The sequence below is a fragment of the Python bivittatus genome, unplaced genomic scaffold, assembly GCF_059951505.1.
Source record: "Python bivittatus isolate LINGU-HERP-01145 unplaced genomic scaffold, Pbiv_v1 ctg000200_np1212, whole genome shotgun sequence".
NCBI classification, from domain to species: Eukaryota; Metazoa; Chordata; class Lepidosauria; order Squamata; family Pythonidae; genus Python; species Python bivittatus.
This window is the reverse complement of record NW_028277040.1, coordinates 1,642,437-1,662,345: the sequence shown is the minus strand read 5'-3', so window position 1 is coordinate 1,662,345 and position 19,909 is coordinate 1,642,437. Positions and strand designations below refer to the sequence as shown.

Sequence of the window (19,909 nt, the reverse complement as noted above, 5' to 3'; positions counted from 1 at the left end):
AAACCCTGCGGAACCCTACATAATAAGGGTTGAGAGTGGGACCTCTCACTCCCAATCAACACTGACTGGTACTGGCCCTGCAGAAAGGAACTGAACCAGTGCAATCCTTTGCCACCCACTCCCAGCCCACAGAGCCAATCCAGGATACCATGGTTGATGGTATTGAAGGCCGCCAACTATAGATGTACTATAAACTATACTTATAGTTTGTACTATAAACTATAGTTACAGTTAGCTTCTGGAGTGGGTGTGCAACTTATTTAACATTTATGTGAAGACTGCATTTGTATATGACTATTGGAAGAATATTGTGTCACTACCTAAAGGAAAAGATAGCAACAGTGAATGAACAAGGGGATTATTCTTAAGTGTGCCTTGGGAAGTGTTTGAAAAAAAAATCTGATTGAAAGGGTATCAGTTATGATAATGAGGAAAATTTAGCAAACGCAGTATGATTTATGCTGGACACAGGGTATGGAGAACATATGTTTGCTCTTCAGCAAGTCATTGAGCAATATATGAATATGAGGTAGTTTATTGTTTGAAGAAAATGTGTTATAAATAGGGTTGGCTTATGGAATGTTCTGTGTAAATATGGTGGCTTAACGTGATAAGAGCAGTATATGATAGAAGTAAAGCATGCATGAGAATACATTGCATGCTAGTGAATTGTTCAATACTGAGCAGGGAGGTATGAGGTTCCTTTGATAGTTTAATGAATGTATGGCTAAATGTGTTAACAAATACTTAGAGTAACATTAGAGGTATGTTACTTGGGGTTTAGAATATATGTTACTTTAGTATGCGGATCATATTGTGTTCCTGTTTGAAAACTCAATAACTGTCCATTCCTATACGGACACAAGAGTTGAGTATGTCAGGAGAAACATTAAAGTAAGTTGAATGCAGTGGGAAAGGGGCAATGAAGAAGGATGTGTGGTAGAACAAGAGAGACGGTCAAGAATGAATGGCTGCTGTGTCAGATTCAGCCAGCACAGCGAAAGCAATGCTCAATTTCGCCTAGTCAATTTCACTGCCCAGGCACTAGCAGAGGAAAAGGGGAAGTGAAACCATGAACTGATTACTGGCAGGTGGCGGTGCTTAACTAAAACTGCAAGTGGATACTTTGTATCAACTCAGGCGCTCCAAACAAAGGAAAGTGCAGAGGCTCGGAAGCGAAGCAATATGGAGAACTCAGGGCTTTGCGCAACTGGGGAAACCAACAAAGACAACAACAGCACAACCCATAGACAGCAATCATAAAGACAAAGCACCAGGCTGAATCTGCCATTTGGAGGAGGGGGGGTTGGGGGATTACTGCGGATAATCTGTAACTAAGCAACGGGGAAAAGCGCAGGAACAGGGGAAGATATAAAATACATTGTAAGACGTGCCAAGCCAATCCTGGCTTTGTCTGTACTTACTTACATTATGCTTGAGTGTTATGCTTGAGTAAACTGCTGAACACATGTCTCATGAGAGTTTCTCTGAGACGATGGGGTAAACCTTACATGCTGAATGAATGTGGGTCAGATACAAAAGTGAGTGACCAGTATGAAAGAAGTACATTGTTTACTTTCTAAACAGCATTACGTTTTTCATATAGTATACAGTATATGTCCACTAAGACTTGCCCACAGAAAAAGTAATGACATCTGGCAAAATCTTTATGGTGTGATATTTATGTATTTTATCTGTTTGTCTTTTTAAATCCTTTATAAACTGCCCAAAATAACTTTGTGAGTTGGTGGCTTTAGAAACTGAACTTGTATGTAAATAATAATGTAGAGAAAATGAATTGTAATCAAATTGCAAAACATATATGTGAAGGAAGAGTGCATGGCTTGAGAGAAAGGTATGGTTGAACAGAGTGAATGAAAACTTTGAAAAGAGACAGATAAGTTTAAAAAAATAAAAGATAATATATAAAGCTGTATATGGATATGATTTATAAGGAAAGAAATGAAAGGAGAGGTATAGTGAATGGTGTTGGTGTAAAGCAGTTTTAGCAATGCTTATTTACAATTTATTATCTTAGGCCTTTAATTTTTCTTCCACTTAGTATTTCTTACTCCTTTTCGTAAATATTCTATTGAAAGACTATTTAGATATATATATTTTATAAATGCTTTGTTTTACTCTTTTTTTGTCCTTACCCTGAAAAAGTATGCAGCTATATAGGTGTGCATATTTTATAAATAACTTTAAAGTGTTAATCATTAATGTAAGTCAAATTACAGTTATTAATTTTCTCTCTGTACAAGTATCTTTCATTTGGTAATATACAGCTAGCTGATCCATGCTGTGATGAAACACTAATGGGATGAGCAAATAATTAATGCTGTGAAAATGTATTCATTTACATGTATAAGAACCCAGATTAAATGGCCCTTTCAGATATGAAAACCTGTTGAAGAATTAATATTTAATTAAATTAGGCAGGGAGATGAATCTGCTTATAAGCATGGTTTGAACATAGCTTTTTGATTATTTATTTAGATATTTAAAATCAGTTTTTCCTTTCAGTATAATGTTTTAAGTATTACAAAGAAAATATTGTAATTATATCTGAGAACGTGCAGTGGGTGCCCCATTCTCCACCATCTCCAGGAGTAGCTTTTAGGTTTTAATACCAGATGTGGGGCAGGAAAGGGTCTCCCCCTCTTTTTGTGGGGCACTAGGCAAATGCCCGATTTGCCTGCAGTATAATGTGCCACTAGTTTAAAAAATTTTTAATGTTGCTTTTGGTAGCTTTGGAGGATCAAGTCTTAAAGAATGGTTGTATTGGATTTGGGTGTGGGTTTTTTTAGCTTTTAACAGAATGGGGGGAATTTTTAGCACACTGAATTCATGTGAAAATGTAAAACCTATCTAGCTTCAGTGAAATTTGGAGACTTATGATTTCATTTTAGAATACCTTTGATTTTGTTCTTTGAATTAAATGTTTGCAGGCATGATTGTGGATCATGCCCTGCCATATTTCAGAAAAATAGGAGCTTTTAATGCAAAATTGTGTCCTCATTATCTTGGGGTGGTTACAAAAAGATTGACAGCTATTGTTATAGTTATGTCTGCAGTTTTCCTTAATTGTTGCTTGTTCCTTGAAAAAAAAGAAGACAGTAATTAAAAACAGTCAAGGCAAAAACTTGCCAAACTACAGAGAATAGATACAGCAGTTTGGAGCTAGACATTTTTAGATTGTTAAAAAAAAGGGGGGGGATAGCTAACTGTTATGACTTGTACTGATGGCAAGACTCCCCCAGAAACACAGTGAATAGAGATCCCATGAGAAACCATTCCTTAAGAGAAGTAAAAGTGAAGTTTGAAACTGTCCTCTGCTTTCTTCTGTGCAGTTTTACACAGCCAAGCTCAGTACTGTACTGAGTACTACCAGAAAAAACAGAAAGATCTGTACTGTTCTCAGGGAAGAATGGGACAAAGGAAGAAATCTTTGTCAATGTTATTCAGATGTAAAAAAGTATTATTTTTTGAAGGATCAACTCTAGTTTTTTTTCTGATAGCTTTAATTGCCATAATACAATCAACCTCATTGAATATTCTTAGTCACTAAGATCACAATGTCGATAAGTGAAGCCATCAACTCCTCTGAATTACTGCATTTTTGAGGGAATCATCTCATCTTGACTGCTCTATTTGGTTGCCATTAATTTTCCCGTTACATATATGATTGTTGCAGTGCTTAATAAATATCATCACCTTCATTTTTTAATAGTCAACTTTCAGTTTTTCCTGATTGCAGTATGCCTAGCAAGTCCATAACAGAGGCAGGCTTTGAATCTGGGGCTCCTTAACTTGCAGTTCAGTCAGCAACTGAAATGTTGGATTCTGCTGAGATAAATTTTTGCAGTGTTTGAACCAGAAAAGCTCTGCTGCAGAATAGCTTTCCTTTAGGAAAAAGACATGTTCCAATCCTATATAGTTTTGATCATAACATGATTTTTTTAAAATTTCCAGATGTTTAACTTTTTTTTCCTTTACTGTTTGTTTTAACAGATTATTCTTATATATTTCTGTGATGTTTTTTGAGGAGTTATACATGGATTTAGATACATTAGTAGAAAAGTGCCTTAGAAATATTGCCCATACATTGGGCTTCTTGGTAGGTCAAAAATGAAGTGTCTGCTTAGAAATTGAGTAAAATTGAAATAGTGTTACCTGTGTTTAAAAATGCATTAATTTTTGCTTGAAAAGCAGGCTTTCTTTTACTGCAATAACATATTTGTTAATGCAGTAAAAGTGCATTAACAAATAAGTTAATGTGTATAAATGTGTATTTATTATGTATTTGCACATTATTATTTCGGAATGTGTAGTCTACCTGTAGTCCTTCATAAAAGCTTAGATCACGGGCAAATAAACTTTGCCCCAAATGGCTTGAATGTGTTATCCACATGCTTGTGAATTTTCATTGTCTGATAAGTAATAATTTCTTGAGCTGTGATATTGTGATGGTGTTATGCACTGTAGTGGTTTTGTATTACTTAGTGTTGATTTCATGTCATTCAATTTTTTGATGCATGGACCAGATAGTGAAATAACAAGCTATAGTCTCATGTTCAAGGACAAATTTCAACTCAGCATAAAATTCTAGTCTCATTAAAAACAGATTATAAAGAGTGCTTAAATTGCAGTAGTTTGCATCATGACTTTATTTTTTGATTACATTTTTCACACATAGTTAAGTAAATGGGAATAGGCAATCAGCTCCTAAAGTAGTGCTAATCAACATACTTCCTGCTAGGCTAGTTCATTGGGATATCTTCCATGTTTCTAAAACCAGCTTTTAGATCTGAATTGTACAGATTCATGATAGTTCCAGACCTCTTCATTACTACTAAAAATATTTTCATTACTAAGATTCCAAAATTTGTATTCAATGAGCTATTTCAAAATCTGATTAAGCAGCCTTTGCACATGTTAAAAAAGATTTGAATCCCTCCCCATATTCCTTATACTATAATTTACTATTTATTTCAGTTTTGCTGCTTTTGCAAAGTCTAGTCCCAAATTAATGTTAAGCTTATGTTCTTTCTTAAGACAACTAAGAACTATTTTGCTGAATAAGATCAAGAATTACTTAGTCTAATACATTTTACAGGATTTTTCAAAAGTGTAATGCATTGTTTATTCCCAATTACTGATCTATCAGCATACCAAAAATATCTTCTGCCCTATCTGCTTTATTCAAACGGTATCCTCTAGAAAGAGTATAATTCTGTAAAATTTCTGTGTCCACAGGAAGCTGTGGATCAATAAATATGTATTCCGAAAATATGTATTGCTTGATCTTTATTTCCAATAAAATTAGGTCTATTTTTTTTCTTTTAGAAACTGCTACAATACTGCATTCTGAAGATATTTGATTGATACCTCCCACCCATGTTCTTTTCCTCTCCTTGACCTCTCAAAAATAATGAGAGATAACAGTAGTTTCCCAGTATAGGGGAAAGGTTCCTATTTTAGGGGGTAATTCTATTTAGTCATGAGTAATATAGTACTGTAGTGGCTCCTATTTAAAGTAACCCACAGTCAAGAAGAAGGTGCTGTGCTATGGATAAATATTCCTGCTCATGGTGTTTGTAATCCTTATAACCAAGAAGAGTGGGGAAAAAAAAGACTAAAGTTCATTTGCTTAATTTCAGGTATGAATTGATGCAGAGGGGTGTGCTTGAACCTAAAGATGTTGGATTTGTTCCAGATGCCTATACCTGCAATCAACAGTTGGAGAGGGAAAACAGATGTTTGAAAAAAGAAATGGAAAGCTATAAATTTGCAGCCAAGTATGTTCTCACTGTTGTTACCATGTTACATTTTTTTATGGATTTGGATCAAGAGAAAGATTCTTGACACCAGATTTTAGAAGGTGATCAGTTTTGAATGACACTGTTGATGTTTGCAATCCAGTAGAGAGTGGGTCAAGTATCTGTTAATACATCAAGACCCAAGTTTATGTCTGCAATTTATATGCTACTCAATAAAAGCTCTGAGTGGTTTACAATAATACAAAAGTAAGCTAGAGAGAATTAAAAATAAAAACAAAGAACCCCCCGCCCAAAACAGTAATTGCCTACTGCAGGGAGGGGACCTGCCATACAGTGAATTCCCAAGGCCTTCTGGAACATCCAGGACTCTTAGCAGCCTTCCTGAATGCCAGAAGGATTGGTGCTGACCTGACCTTAAATGGAACACTATTCCAAAGCAGAGGGGCTACTACTGAAAAGGCATGCGTTCCTGGTTCTTGATAGTGACAGTCCCTCAAGGATGAGCCTCAAGGAGTATCTTCCCTATTAGATCATATTGGTTGACCAGAAACCACTGGGAGAAACTTCTTGCTGGGTCCCAATCTGAACAGTTTCTATAACCTGTGCAGGGTTATAATCTGTGACAGGCTCATAACATTAGCACGCTTACATGACTTTTGTTTATAAACTGGGGTCTTTCACTCACCCTAATTTGGTTTCTGTCGATCAACTAATATTCCTAAACATTCCAATCCATTCCTCCAAGTTAGCCTATCCAAGATGAGGTTCCAGATGCAGCCTTGGCACTCTCACCTGTCACATAATCATGGGACCAGATGGTTGCCTCTCTTTTATTTTTTATTTTTATTAATTAAGTAGAAAAACAGCAGAAAAAGAACAAAAAAGAAGGAAAGGAATACATATACATAGATAAAAAATATACATAACATTGTAATCCCTCACTCATTTATGTTATTTATCTTTTTTGTTGTTGTTAATATTATTACTGTTGCATAAGCTTTGCACTAAGATGAAGGTTAAAGTGAAAAATCAAACGAGATTTAGCAATTACAATAAAAAAATAAAAGACATTATAAGAAAAAGCATTCAAATAGACCCTGCCTCTTTTATTTTTTTCTCTTCTTTTTCCCTTATTGCTAACTGCTACTTACTTTTTTATATATTATGCTTTAAACACCTATGATTATTGCTCATTTCTATTTAAGTCATTTTAATTATTTTTAAAAGTTTCTCTTTTTCTTCAAAAACCATATTCTAAATGTCTTAGCTTGCCTTGCTTCATAATATGTTGTATATAAGGGAGTAATTTCTGGTTGGATTTAGTTAGACATGTTATGAATATGTATAGTCAATTTTTATATTACTGCATATTCTTCAGTGTTGGTCTCCCAATCTTGTATTGTCAGCAAGGTTTTTCTTTTCCAGTGTTGTGTTAGATTGAGTCTTGCTGCTGTCAGCATCTATTTTAGTAAATTGTGATGCTTTTCGTTAGTGCTGTCTGGGGTCATACCTTATAAACATATTTGTGGTTTCAATTCAAATTCTATTTTCAGAATTTTCTGGATGTTTTAGTGTATTTTTTTCCAGTACTTAAAATCTTTTTGCATGACCATCACAAATGATGAAATGTTCCTTCTTTATTATGGCATTTCCAACATTTATTGTTGCATGATTGGTCCATCTGGCAATTGTTGACAGAATTATATGTACCATCTATAGATCATTTTGTAGCAATTTTAATTCAGATTGTGGTTTGGTGTAAAATTTATTGATTGTTTCCATAATTTTTGCCATTGTTCCACTGTTATTAGTTCTTTGAAGTTTTGTATCCATTTTATCATGCAATTTTTTATTTGTTCTATCTTCATATTGCATTTGAGTAACAGTGGCCTAATAAATTATATTTATTCTATATAAGTGTTTCAAATTCTGTCATCTTTCTCAAAGTCTCTCCTTCTTTGAGATTGCTGTTTATTTTTCCAGTTATTTGCAAATATATTAGTCATGGTAGATTCCTATTTTCATTCAGCAATCTTGTGTCTTTAGTCTGCTTTTTTAGTCCAGATTGGCATTTGTGATCAGATGTTTCTTGCTAAAATTGAAGCCACGTGTTTTTAATATACAGCCTGTTTTCAGTGGTTCAGGAAAACATCATGCAACTTCAGTGATTTGTTGGCTCCAGAAAGGAGAACACTGTTCACCATTTTTAGTAACAGGCAGCCCGTTTTTAAGTACGAGTTCTGACTTACATACAATTCGAGTTAAAGTCAGACTTAAAAACAGAACTTGTTTTTAACCCAGAGACTGCCTATACTGTACTGTATTTCATACTGCATTGGTTTTAATGAAAATGTCTAGAAATGCATTTTTCTGTATTTTAAATTCTGTTAGTATTTGAAATGAAAATATACATCTTTTATTTATATATTAATATATGAATACAAAACCTTGATAGAATTATTAAGTTCAATGTACAGTAAAATAACTTGCTATAAAATATTAAATTTATTTTATATCAGAGGCAAAATCCATAATGCCAGGAAATTGATTTATGTATTACAGAAAGTGCAAATTATTGTCAATGAAGGGTTAACAAAACCAAGTTTTGTGAATCTGATGTTCACCAAAATACTGATATTCCTCTAAGAAAGTACTTAACTGAGAACACTGATTTTATCATTAATAAAAACAATCTTAACAAGTTGACAATTCAAATTGAGAATCTGAGCATAGAAAAAATGGATTTTCCTCTGAAGTAATATTGTTAGACCTTTTTCTCCAATACATTCCCAGTACTCTACTAAGAACCTGTGCATAGGAACAAACTGATAGATCTACCTGGATTTATTTCCAGATATGTAAGAGTAATTGATTGACTTTCCATCTAATCTACCCATCCCTGATTTACAATGAATTGCTAACAATATGAGAAGGAAATTGAGAAGTCAAGTATGTGCCCTGGTCATATAAATGACAGTGCTTAATGGGTTAAGTTTATATTACTCTGTCAGACTTATCTCACAGTTGTAAATTCAGGCCAAACTTTATGCATACATAAGGAGACTCACCAAATATACATTATCCAAAGGAGCAGAGTGATAATTCAAAGACAAAAATAAGTCAAATTCCAAGGAAAGGCCTTTGTAGTTGGCTGGTGTGGGCCTTCCAGGCTGTGTGGCCGTGTTCTGGAAGTTTTGTTTCCTAACATTTTGCCAGCACCTGTGACCGGCATCTTCAGAGTGCAGGAGCACAGACAGAAGCAATTCTCTCTGTGCCCAGGGTGATGTGACCCTTTTGTGGGTATTTATAGAGATCTGGGGGGGAGAAGGGGGGGTGGGGGGTGGGGGGGGTGTTGGGTTACTGAGTGGCTGCTTGTTTTGGTGTCAGAATCTGTATGTATCATCCTGGGGATTAGGCAGGGTTTTTTCTTCTATTGAATTGTTAACAAGGGGCTGCTGGGGGTGATTAGCAAGTTCATTGTGTGAACTGTTCACGTGTCCTGGTGGTTGAGCTGAGTTCCTTGACCTTTTGCAGGCTGTATTTTTCAGGATTGGTAGCCAGGTTTTGTTGATTTTTAGACTCTCCTCTTTTCTATTGAAACTGTGCTAGTGTTTGTGAATCTCAATGGCTTCCCGATATAGCCTGGTATAGTTGCTGTTGGTGTTGTCCAGTATCTCTGTGTTTTCAAATAGGATTTTGTGTCCAGTGTGCTTGAGAGCATGTTCAGCTACTGTAGATTTTTCTGGTTGCTGTAGTCTGCAGTGTCTTTCGTGTTCTTTTATCCTGGTATGGATGCTGCGTTTTGTGGTCCCGATGTATACTTGCCCGCAACTGCATGGTATGCGGTATACTTCTGCGGCGGTGAGGGGATCCCTTTTGTCTTTTGCTGATTTTAGCACTTCTTGTACTTTTCTGGTGGGTCTGAAGATTGTTTGGAAATTGTGTTTTTCCATCAGTTTTCCCATGCGGTCTGTGACCCCTTTGATGTAGGGCAGAAATACTTTGTTGGTGGGTGGCTGTTTTTCTGCTTCAGTCGCATGTTGTTTTCTTGGTTTGATGGCTCTTTTTATTTCATTCTTGGAGTAGCCATTCGCTTGTAGGACCCAATTAAGGTGGTTAAGTTCAGAGTTTAGGAACTGGGTTTCGCAGATCTGGTTGGCACGATCCATGAGGGTTTTGATAATGCCTCTTTTCTGACGTGGGTGGTGGTTGGAGTTTTTGTGTAGGTACCGGTCTGTGTGGGTGGGTTTTCTGTAGACTTTGTGTCCTAATTTGAGGTCTGGTTTGTGTATGACCAACGTGTCTAGAAATGGAAGTTGGCCGTCCTTCTTTTTCTTCTTTTTCTTTTTCCATGGTGAATTGTATAATGGGGTGGACGCTGTTTAGGTGGTTCAGGAACTTCTCTAGGTCTTCTTCATCCTGACCCCAAATTGTGAAGGTGTCATCCACAAATCGGAACCAGACTGTTGGGGTAACGGATGCGGTTTCTAAAGCCCATTTTTCAAAATGTTCCATGTAGAAATTTGCTACGACTGGGCTCAGGGGGCTTCCCATGGCGACACCGTCCATCTGTTCGTAGTACTCATTATCCCATAGGAAGTAACTGGTTGTTAGGCAGTGCTGAAATAAGGCTGTGATGTCTTCTGGGAAGATCTGTTTGATGAGTGCCAGGGTGTCCCTCACTGGTACCTTGGTGAACAGGGAGACCACGTCAAAGCTGACCAGTTTGTCCATGGGGTTGAGTTTCAGGGTGCTGATTTTGTTGATGAAATGTCCTGAGTCTCTAATGTGGGCTGGAGTCTGTCCAACATGGGTCTCTAGAAGGGTGGCCAGATGTTTGGATAATTCATATGTCGGGGAGCCAATGGCACTTACGATGGGTCTGAGTGGGATCGGGTTTTTGTGGATTTTGGGGAGTCCGTATAGTCTGGGTGTAAGGGCTTCTGTCTTGCATATGCGTTGAAGTACGTTGGGGTGAAGGGAGGAGCTCCTCGTCAGGGTGTTGGTTTGTTTCATGATTTTGCAGTTGGTATTTCTACAATGGACAATGCTGAGGCCTTCACAGATGAACTTTGTTCCAGGGAGTTTGCCAAATCCAGGTTGCTCTCTATTTAAGCACAGTTGGCCCTCCTCAGATCTGGCTTTCTTCAATAAGTTATTCCTGTGGTGCCCTGCCAGGTCAGCTGCTTTTCAGGATAGCTGAGTACTCCTGTGCCCCTCTGCCTTTTGATGTTTTTATCTTTAAAAAACTAAAGTTCTTGAGGGCTGTGTGGAGGAAACTGCTGATCTGGGCCAGATTCTGCTGGGTCCAGGCAGGAATGGTGGCTTGCTTGGCATTATTGCTGGGGCCTGGCATCATATGTTCTGATACTTGGGATGCCTTCTCCTACCTTGTCTGTGGAGTATTCTTGATATCACAAGAATTAATTTCCATTCAACCTTCTTCTCTGCTTTAGAACGAACTTTTATTTGGATGCTATGGAATGTAGCTTAACTTCTGGAGATTGTATAGACAAATGCTTGCAACCTTTATTTGTCTTTAGTAATCAGTTTGATGAGGAAAATGCCACCATCAGCCTCAGGACTTCTACAATGGAAACTTGCTAGCTAGTTTTACTATATAAAACACTGAGCTGGGAGGAAGATTGTGATGTGGTTTTCAAATCATGAGCTCAGGAAGATGGAAACAGCAGACATTTGTTGTCTTTTGGTTTCTTTGTTACTTGCTGCTGTTGTAAAACACACAAAGTTCACATGAGGTAGGAAAAGAACCAAGTTGTTAGGCCAGAGCAAGGGCAATCAAGATCATTTAATGGGCAGTTCAGTCTCTCCACAAATTTTGTTGACAGTAAGAAAAGAAGGCAAATGCAAAGGCTAGCAGCAAAATGTATACCAAATTAGCAGATATGCCATACATCCAGCTGTACCCACCATTATATCCATAGTTGACAAAAACAAAGGAAGAATGCAAATAACAGGGTCAAAGGAAACCAGGACAGGCAGATGAGTTAGATTAAGTGCCAAACTTGCTTCTTTTATTGGAAATTTTAAGAATCTCTCTACCTTTCTGAAACAGGATGACTAGTCCCCATGATAGACGCCTTACTTGCCTGAAGAGTAGGAATTTATTGGGAAATCATAATTTCATTTTTGCTTCCATGCAGCAAAGCTAAAGATGCACTGCTAAAAATGCAGAGAGAGCGTGACTTCCATCGAATGCATCATAAAAGAGTAGTCCAGGAAAAGAACAGGCTCATTAATGACATTAAAAGGTAAGTGAATACAAAGAATTCACTGAATCTATTTGACATTTAGAAGAGCTACTGTTGTATTTTACTATTATCATATTAGTTGCAGCTGTTGCTTTTTGTATTTTTGTATTTATTTTTTTCCTTTATTTTATAATAATAACAAAAAGAGAGAAAAACAAAAAGGAACAAAACACAGATACGTACATTATAAAAAAATTACATAAATTGTAATACAACAGAAAAAATAAAAATATAAAATATAAAGTATAATATGTTGTCACAACAATAGTTACAATTCTATATATATATCTAATGCAAATAGTATGCAAGTGTGTGTGTGTGTATTTCTAATACAGTTATATAACTATTGTGCTTTTTCCTAACCTACTGTATTTTGTATAAATGAGTTCCATATTTTTGTATAAATAAGTCCCATTTTTCATTATACTTGTCAATAGGAAATCTACGTCTATAGGCAATCTGCTCATAGGTGGCAAGCGTAATCAGGTCTTCAATCCATTGAGTGAATGGGGCCATACATTTATCTTTCCAGTGTTGCAATATCAGTCTTTTAGCTGTAGTAAGGACATGGAGAATCCATTTACATTGCCCAGTTGCCAAATTCCATGTACTAGGTATGTAATCCAAGAGAATATTATCTTCTGAAAATTTTACCTTTTGTCACATAGTCATGTTTATATGGTCCACTACTTTCGTCCAAAATTTAGTAAGTATAGGACATTGTAAAAACATATGTTTTAAAGAAGCATTATCCTTGTTACATCTCCAACAAAATGCTGTCTTAGACAGTCCTTTTCTATACAAGTATAATGGAGTCCAATACATTCTAAACATTATTTTTTGTTGTATAAGTCATAGTTTGAGGTCCATTGACACTCTAGCTATAGAAGTTAAGATACTCTCCCATTGTCTAGGTACTATAGAAACCTCTAATTCTTCAGTCCACTCATCTGTTAACATCTGCATTTCAAATTTCTTAATTGATAATAAATATCTGTGAAAGCTAATAGTAGGTTTTTTAGTTTTAAAGGGTTTAACAAGTTACAGTATCTCAGCTGTCTCAGCAGCTGAAAATGCTGCCAATCCAAACAATGTTGTTAGCAAATGCTGTAGCTGTAAATATTGCCATTGGGTTACATCTAGTAGATAATATTTATCTCTTAACACAACATATATTAAAAATTCATCATCATCTATCAATTGATCCAAAGTCAGTATTCCCACTTCCATCCAATTTTTCCATATCGCCATCTTTTTCCCAATTTTTAATGTTGGGTTTCCCCATAAAATCAATTTAGCAAAAAAAAGGATCAGATCTGTTTTTATTAGACATTACATCTCATAACTTTCTAACTGACATAATTGTTTCCAGAGATACTAAAGTTCTATTGTATTCAGATCCTAATATTGTCCACCCAACCAAAAGTGCTATATATGTATAAATATATAAAATCTTACTTCTGGTAAGAGGGAGGAGGACAACAGCCACTTGATTGCACCTCCCACCCCCAGAGCTGTGTTTGGATTATTAACATCTTTGGCACCTATTTGATTTTTATTTTTTATATTACATTTATTTTTATTATTGGATTGGACTGGACTGGACTGGGCCTCGGATAGGCTCTTCGATCTCTTGGCTTTTGTCAGCTGTTTGGGGCCAATACCAGCAACCTTTTTTTGCTGCCACAACTGCTGCATTGCCACACCCATGCCAGTGCCTGTGCCTTGCTGTGCTGCTGGGTAGCTTCAGTGAGTCAGCCAGAGTAGGCACATTTTCGGGGCGTGCTACGAGGTCTGGAGGCTGCAGTTGGCTGGAGCAGATGCTGCTATGTTTTTAGGGCACGCAATGAGGCTTGGAGACGAGTCGGCCAGAGTAGACACTATTACACGTTTCAGAGTGCGTTACAATGCTAGGAGGCTGGGATTGTAATTTAACTATATTGGGGCGTTTCACAGTGGACAGAGCTGGCTGGAGCCGGCTGGAGGAAAAGCCAGCGGACTGGTCATTGGGGCAGGCTGGAGGTCGGGCCATGCCCATGGGCCAATGTGTTTGTACAGACTCTATGACTCCATGGGACTTTTCATCTGGAGAAGCCAGCCAGGACTTTGGGGTGTTGGAGAATTGAGAATTGGCAGTGGCTGCGTGGTGGGGATAGCAGAGTGGCAGTCTGCTGTGGACCCTTTCTCCCCCTGCCCCCGCAGGGCCTTTTTCTCTGATAGTTCCAAAGAAAAGGAGAGGAGTATCTTTCTCCTGACTTTGCCTGTCAGCCAAGTGCTTAGTTTGTATGTTTCCCCTCTCAGGATGAGAGGGGAGCCTGAGAAGGGTGAGAGCCTGAGAAGGGAGTTGACTTGGTGGGGTGGATGAGAAGGGTACTGTTACCAGTGGATGAGAGGGCTGGGGGAGGGGCTTAGGTGTTAGATTGGATGCTTCTGTGTATGTGTGTGCTTGTTTCCTGAGTGGGCGGAGGCAGGCACCAGATGCCTGAAGGTGTTGAGAGCCAGTGGAGCTGAAGTACCTTAGGTGCTTGGTTTCCCCCTCCCGGGGGATTGATGCAGTTGATTGTTACAGGAGCCCCCAGGCCTTTGGAATTGAGGGGCCTGAAGGAAAAGATGATGTAGCCACTGGGGGGACCTGTGCAGGCCATATTATTATGGTGGTGGCAGGCATGGGGAGATATGGTGGGAGATGAGGAGCGGGCTGTCCCTGGGGAACGCAGGATAGATGTTTTATACCTGTTTCATGTTCCAGCTCCTTGGTCTCAACTCCAATACCTGGACAGCAGACCGTCAGAGGTCCTGGCTTCTGGCTGTTGCTTTTAAATGCCAGGTTGGTCTGTAATAAGGCCTCCCTCATCTGCGATTTGATCGTGGATGAAAGGGCCGACCTGGTATGTGTTACTGAAACCTGGCTCGGCCCAGAAGCGGGGGTGCCGCTCTCGGAGGTGTGCCCAGCTGGGTTTCAAGTGTGGCATCAGCCAAGAACTCGGGGCAAGGGTGGTGGTATGGCGATTGTCATCCGAGAATCGCTTACAGCTTTCAGGAGCACTGTTCTACAGGTCACTGGATGGGAGACCCTGTTCATTAAGTTGGGCTCTAGGGATCAGTTGGGACTGCTGCTCTTGTACCATCCTCCCTAAGCAACCTCTCTGCCTGAGCTCCTGTTACAGAGGCTCGCAGGTTCAGCTTATGGTCATTCACTCACATACTCACAGCCTGTTGAGGCATGCAGATCTTGTAAGTCCTCCTTGCTTTCTACCTGGGTTTTCCAGATAGGTGCAGCTGGAACAGATGAGACACACAGCTCTGGGTAACAGGTGGGAAGTAATTAGGGACCCACACAAATGGCTTTCAGCGGAACACTGAGACACAACAGGTTCTTTGGAATACACGGAGACCCAGTGAATTTAAAGTAATAGCAAAACTTTACCGGTTACAATGTACATTTCTCACATGCACACACACACTCATCCACACTTACCCACATCCTTTTCAACTGCCAGGGACTAGCTAGAGGGATGGAAGCTGCCAAGTCACATGCTCTTTCTCACATGCACACACACACTCATCCACACTTACCCACATCCTTTTCAACTGCCAGGGACTAGTTAGAGGGATGGAAGCTGCCAAGTCTGGATCCAAAGACGACTCAGGAGTGGGCGGGGTTCTGGAACCCTTTTATCCCCAAAAGTCCTTGCTTTGTCAATTCACAAGACTGGCAGCTACTCTTGCCTTGTTAATTTATAAGTCTGGTAGCTGTTGATGGGATTGGGGGAGGTTTCCATGTGCTCAGGCCCAACTTCCTTTGTCTGGTTCAGGTGACATTTTTTTCTTTGTTTCCTTCTTATCTACCTCCTTAAAGGATCTTGTCAAGTCCACAAAGTCCAAACCCCGATTCAGAAGAATTTGATAAATGCTCCTTTATTGGTTGGTACATGCAGCTTGAAGCAAAGCATTGCTAAAACTAAAGCCCACGTAAATTTCCCTCTACTTTTCCCTCCCCCCGCCCTCTAATTTGGCGCCTGATTTCTTTCTCACAAGATTGTGGCCTTGTAAATTCCTCCCCTTGATATCACAGTCCTTCCTGGCCTTCAGGCTACCACCGGTTTTGTCTGCCTTCAAGTCTTGCTGCAAATTCCCATATCAATGTAAGCACCTCTCCATCTCAAAGCAATACCCCAAGCACACCTAGTAACTACTGTTTCCCCCCCTTGTTACAAATGGCAGAATCAAATCAAGCAAACTCCTATTGACTAAACAAGCAAACTCCTATTGACTACTATAGCTATTAAATCAGTCTTCTTGTGATTAACATTTGATTGATCCAGGTTCTGACAGATCTTTTAGACAAGATTCCTGGCCTTTTGTCCTCTCTGCGTACATGCCTGCTTCATCTTTTAGTTATGGCAGCTTCAGCCTTGTCTCACATTCCTTGATTCCATCTCCAGGTTGGCGGTGGAGTCCCCTAGACTTATGGTCTTGGGGGATTTTAATCTGCCTTCTCTGGGAGTGGGCTCAGGAGTTCATGGCCACCAGATCTTGATTTTTATATTTTTTATGTATTTATTGACTTTTTTAAGCTTTGTTGTATGCCGCCCAGAGTCGCCTGTGGTGAGATGGGTGGCTATATAAATTGGTTTAATAAATAAATAAAAATATATTGCCAAATTGGAAAATTAAGACCAATTGTTGGCTTCCACTATTTAATACTCAACAATAGGTAAGCTTGATGATATAACACCAGAATTGGAAAACCAAATCCTCCCTCATTAATTGGTAATTGCATTTTCTATAAAGATATTCTCAGAATTGAAGAACCCCATAGAAATTTTCTGAACAAAGATTTATTTTCTGAAAATATTTTCAGCTATTGCTTTTTATATATAGTTGCCTTGACTGATGCAGTTTATATAATAGAGCAGTAAGGCCTACTCCTACACTTCAAGGCCTTTCTCTTGCTGAGGTATACCAGGCAATATTGCATCTATGCTGGTGAACAGATGAGAGATGAAAGCTTCTTTCCACAATGAAGGACATTCTTGATGTTGCTGAATCTCATTCAATACCTGAGCGAATGATTTAATCAAATTTTCTAGAAACGTGTAGCATATTGCTGAGATGTCATCATGTTCTGGAACTCAGGTTCTCATGGGTCTCATTTACTTCCATTAAATCTAGTTGATTATAAATGTCTTTAATCCTTTGTTTTAAATGGGTTATGATTGTCTCTTAATTCTAATTGCTTCAGTTCATTCACAGGACGTCCTTCTGCTTTTGCATAGATTTCAATATGAAGCTAGAGAGATATGCAGTCTTTCATAAGTGCTTTGCTAGAGTGCCATACTGTAGATAAAAAAAATTAGAGGTTAAATTGATTTGGAAACTCTTTAATTCTTGTCATTTCACTTTTGCGTCCACTTGTAGTAGTAAAAATTTGTTATGTTTCCACCTCATCAGCCTGGAGGTTTCTTTATTTAATCTTACAATTATTGGAATAATATATGCATATGTAGCACTGCTACTTCCACATCTATAGGATTAGTTAACAATGACTTAGAAATCCAGCACATATTCATTATAACATCCAGCACATATTCATTATGAACTAAAGAATAGTAAATAAGTTCTTTCTCTGCAAGGTATTTGCATCAGAATACATTGAAAAGAGATACTAATGACATACAGAGTAAAACATTATGGGGAAGTTTACCAGAGTTCCTTTTAGATAAAGCAGATTTGTCCATGTTTCAGAAGAAAAAACCCTTAATCATATCTTTGAGAATCAGAATATCTCTCTTTGCACCTTACAAAAAGATTGAAAAAAAATATTTACTAGACCTTTATTTTGTTATTGTATGGGACATAAATTGAACCAATTGTTACTTTCCGAAATTCAGTCTGAAAACATAATATTATAAATCTCTCAAGTTCATCTTGGATTTGTTTTTCAAATTCCATATTAAAATTTTCAAATATACAGCTAGTCCATTTTTTCTTGTCTGCCTGAGGCCACAAATGTGTGATCAAAATATTTTCATTCCAACACATTTGCATTCTCTTTTTTAATATGGGAGTCTTGAAAACATGTAATATGTGCATTTTCCTTTCAGAGCTTTGTCCAACTTTTGGTTTTCTGTCTGCTTTTACTACTGTATTCTCTATAGAATACAGTATAGATGAGTGACTATAATAGAGTGACTCTATTCTATTGGGATCATCAGTGGAATATACAAAAGCTTTGCCACCATCCATAGAGGCCTATAGATGAAATGGAATGGCCATCCATATTAGATCTTTCTTTCTTTGAACCATTGTCAGAATTTTCAGGTTTCCCTTCTTTCTAAGTATATCTTTAGGTATATTTGGTAGAATCTCAGTTATTCTGTCTCTGAATTTTAAGGGAGTATCACTCCTTTTTAACTCTAGTATTGCTTTTTTAATCTTGAAATATGTGAATTTAACAAGTAGTGTGGCATTTTACTTCTTTGTGCTGTCCATGAATTTATTCTGAAGATTTCTTGTATTTCCAAAGTTTCATCTATATTCACATCACATTTTGAGTAAGTTTTCCATTTCTCTTTCTAAATCATCTTTCCTAAAATCCACATGTATATCTCTGAATTTTAAGTTATTTTTTATGTAGTTTTGTTTCAGCTATTTCCAGTTCGGCTTCCAACATGTTTAGCTTTGTCTTTTGGGTTTTCTGAACTGAAGACAACATCTGGTGACCATTAATTTGTTGTATTTTTCATTAAAGTCAGCCTTAAAAGAATTCAATTTTATTTCTAAATCTTTTTGTTTTTGTTGAATTCATGTGATGATATTATATTCCAGTATATGCAATTCATCTTTGACAAAGTCTATAATTTGTGATAAAGTAAAGCAGGTTCATGTGACAAATGTGGGACCTCTTTTGTTTTTTCAATTCCTTTCTTACTGTGTCATCTATCATTTTTGATAGAAATTTTACACCCAGAAATTCTTTTCATTGAACAGAACAAATTATGTAACTGAGAATAATATATTAGATAAACAAAAAATCAATAGCACCTCAATATTGTAATATATACAAATGTCCAGATAATACAAGAAAAAAATTCAGATTGCAAGGCAACACCCTAGTCTTAAGCTCTTAAAAGAAGAAATTTAAGTAGTGACTTTCTTTATACTAAAAGTCCAAGCAATTCCCCAGTCTAAATGTCTTAATCTGTGTTTTGTTTCAAAGTTGAAAACCTTGAGTAGATATTCCTCGCTCTTATGGACAGAAAAAATCCAGTAAAGTTCATTAAAAAGAGGAATGCATGAAAGTCCCAGAAAACTTATAGGTTAAACAAAGCTGGTTACAGGAATATAAATCCAGATAACGTAGATAGGCTAATAATCAGAAACAATTGTTTCCAGACAATTGTATAATTGTACTGAATATGCGGTTTTTTATCAATCCAAGTTTCTCTTTGGGTTTCTCACCAAAAGGTGAAATAGTAAAAAGTAGAAGTTGGTCACTACCTGCCATAAAATCATATAGCTGTCAAGAAAGATATAAATCTTCTTGAAGATTTTATAATCTTGTGGGTTTGCCTCTTTGGAGCAGTCCTCAGAAGAAAATTGTTCTTCTCCCAGGTCCATGACAGTTAACAAACATTAAGAATGGTTTCTTTCCTTAGTACAGAAAGGGGAAACTTGAAATATCTCCACCAAAGAAATTCTGCTGCCTCCCTAATGAGCCACCATCTTAAGTTTCCACAACAACAATTTTGTAGTCATAGATGAGGATATCATAGACTACAAAGATAAAAGAATGACAGCCAACAGTATATAAAACGCAATATTAATAACATATTATGTAAATTATTATAG

At 37.4% G+C, this 19,909-nt stretch overlaps 1 protein-coding gene across 4 annotated transcripts in view; it reads left to right on the top strand.

The window, feature by feature from the left end:
• Positions 1 to 19,909, top strand: part of SPAG16 (sperm associated antigen 16) — a 336,494-nt gene that overhangs the window by 56,103 nt on the left and 260,482 nt on the right. For all 4 annotated transcript variants that reach the window (XM_088135583.1, XM_088135582.1, XM_088135584.1 and 1 more), the window contains 2 exons: positions 5,664 to 5,801; positions 11,948 to 12,055. In XM_088135583.1, coding sequence (XP_087991709.1) covers positions 5,664 to 5,801; positions 11,948 to 12,055 — 246 coding nt within the window. The remainder of the gene's footprint in view (positions 1 to 5,663; positions 5,802 to 11,947; positions 12,056 to 19,909) is intronic.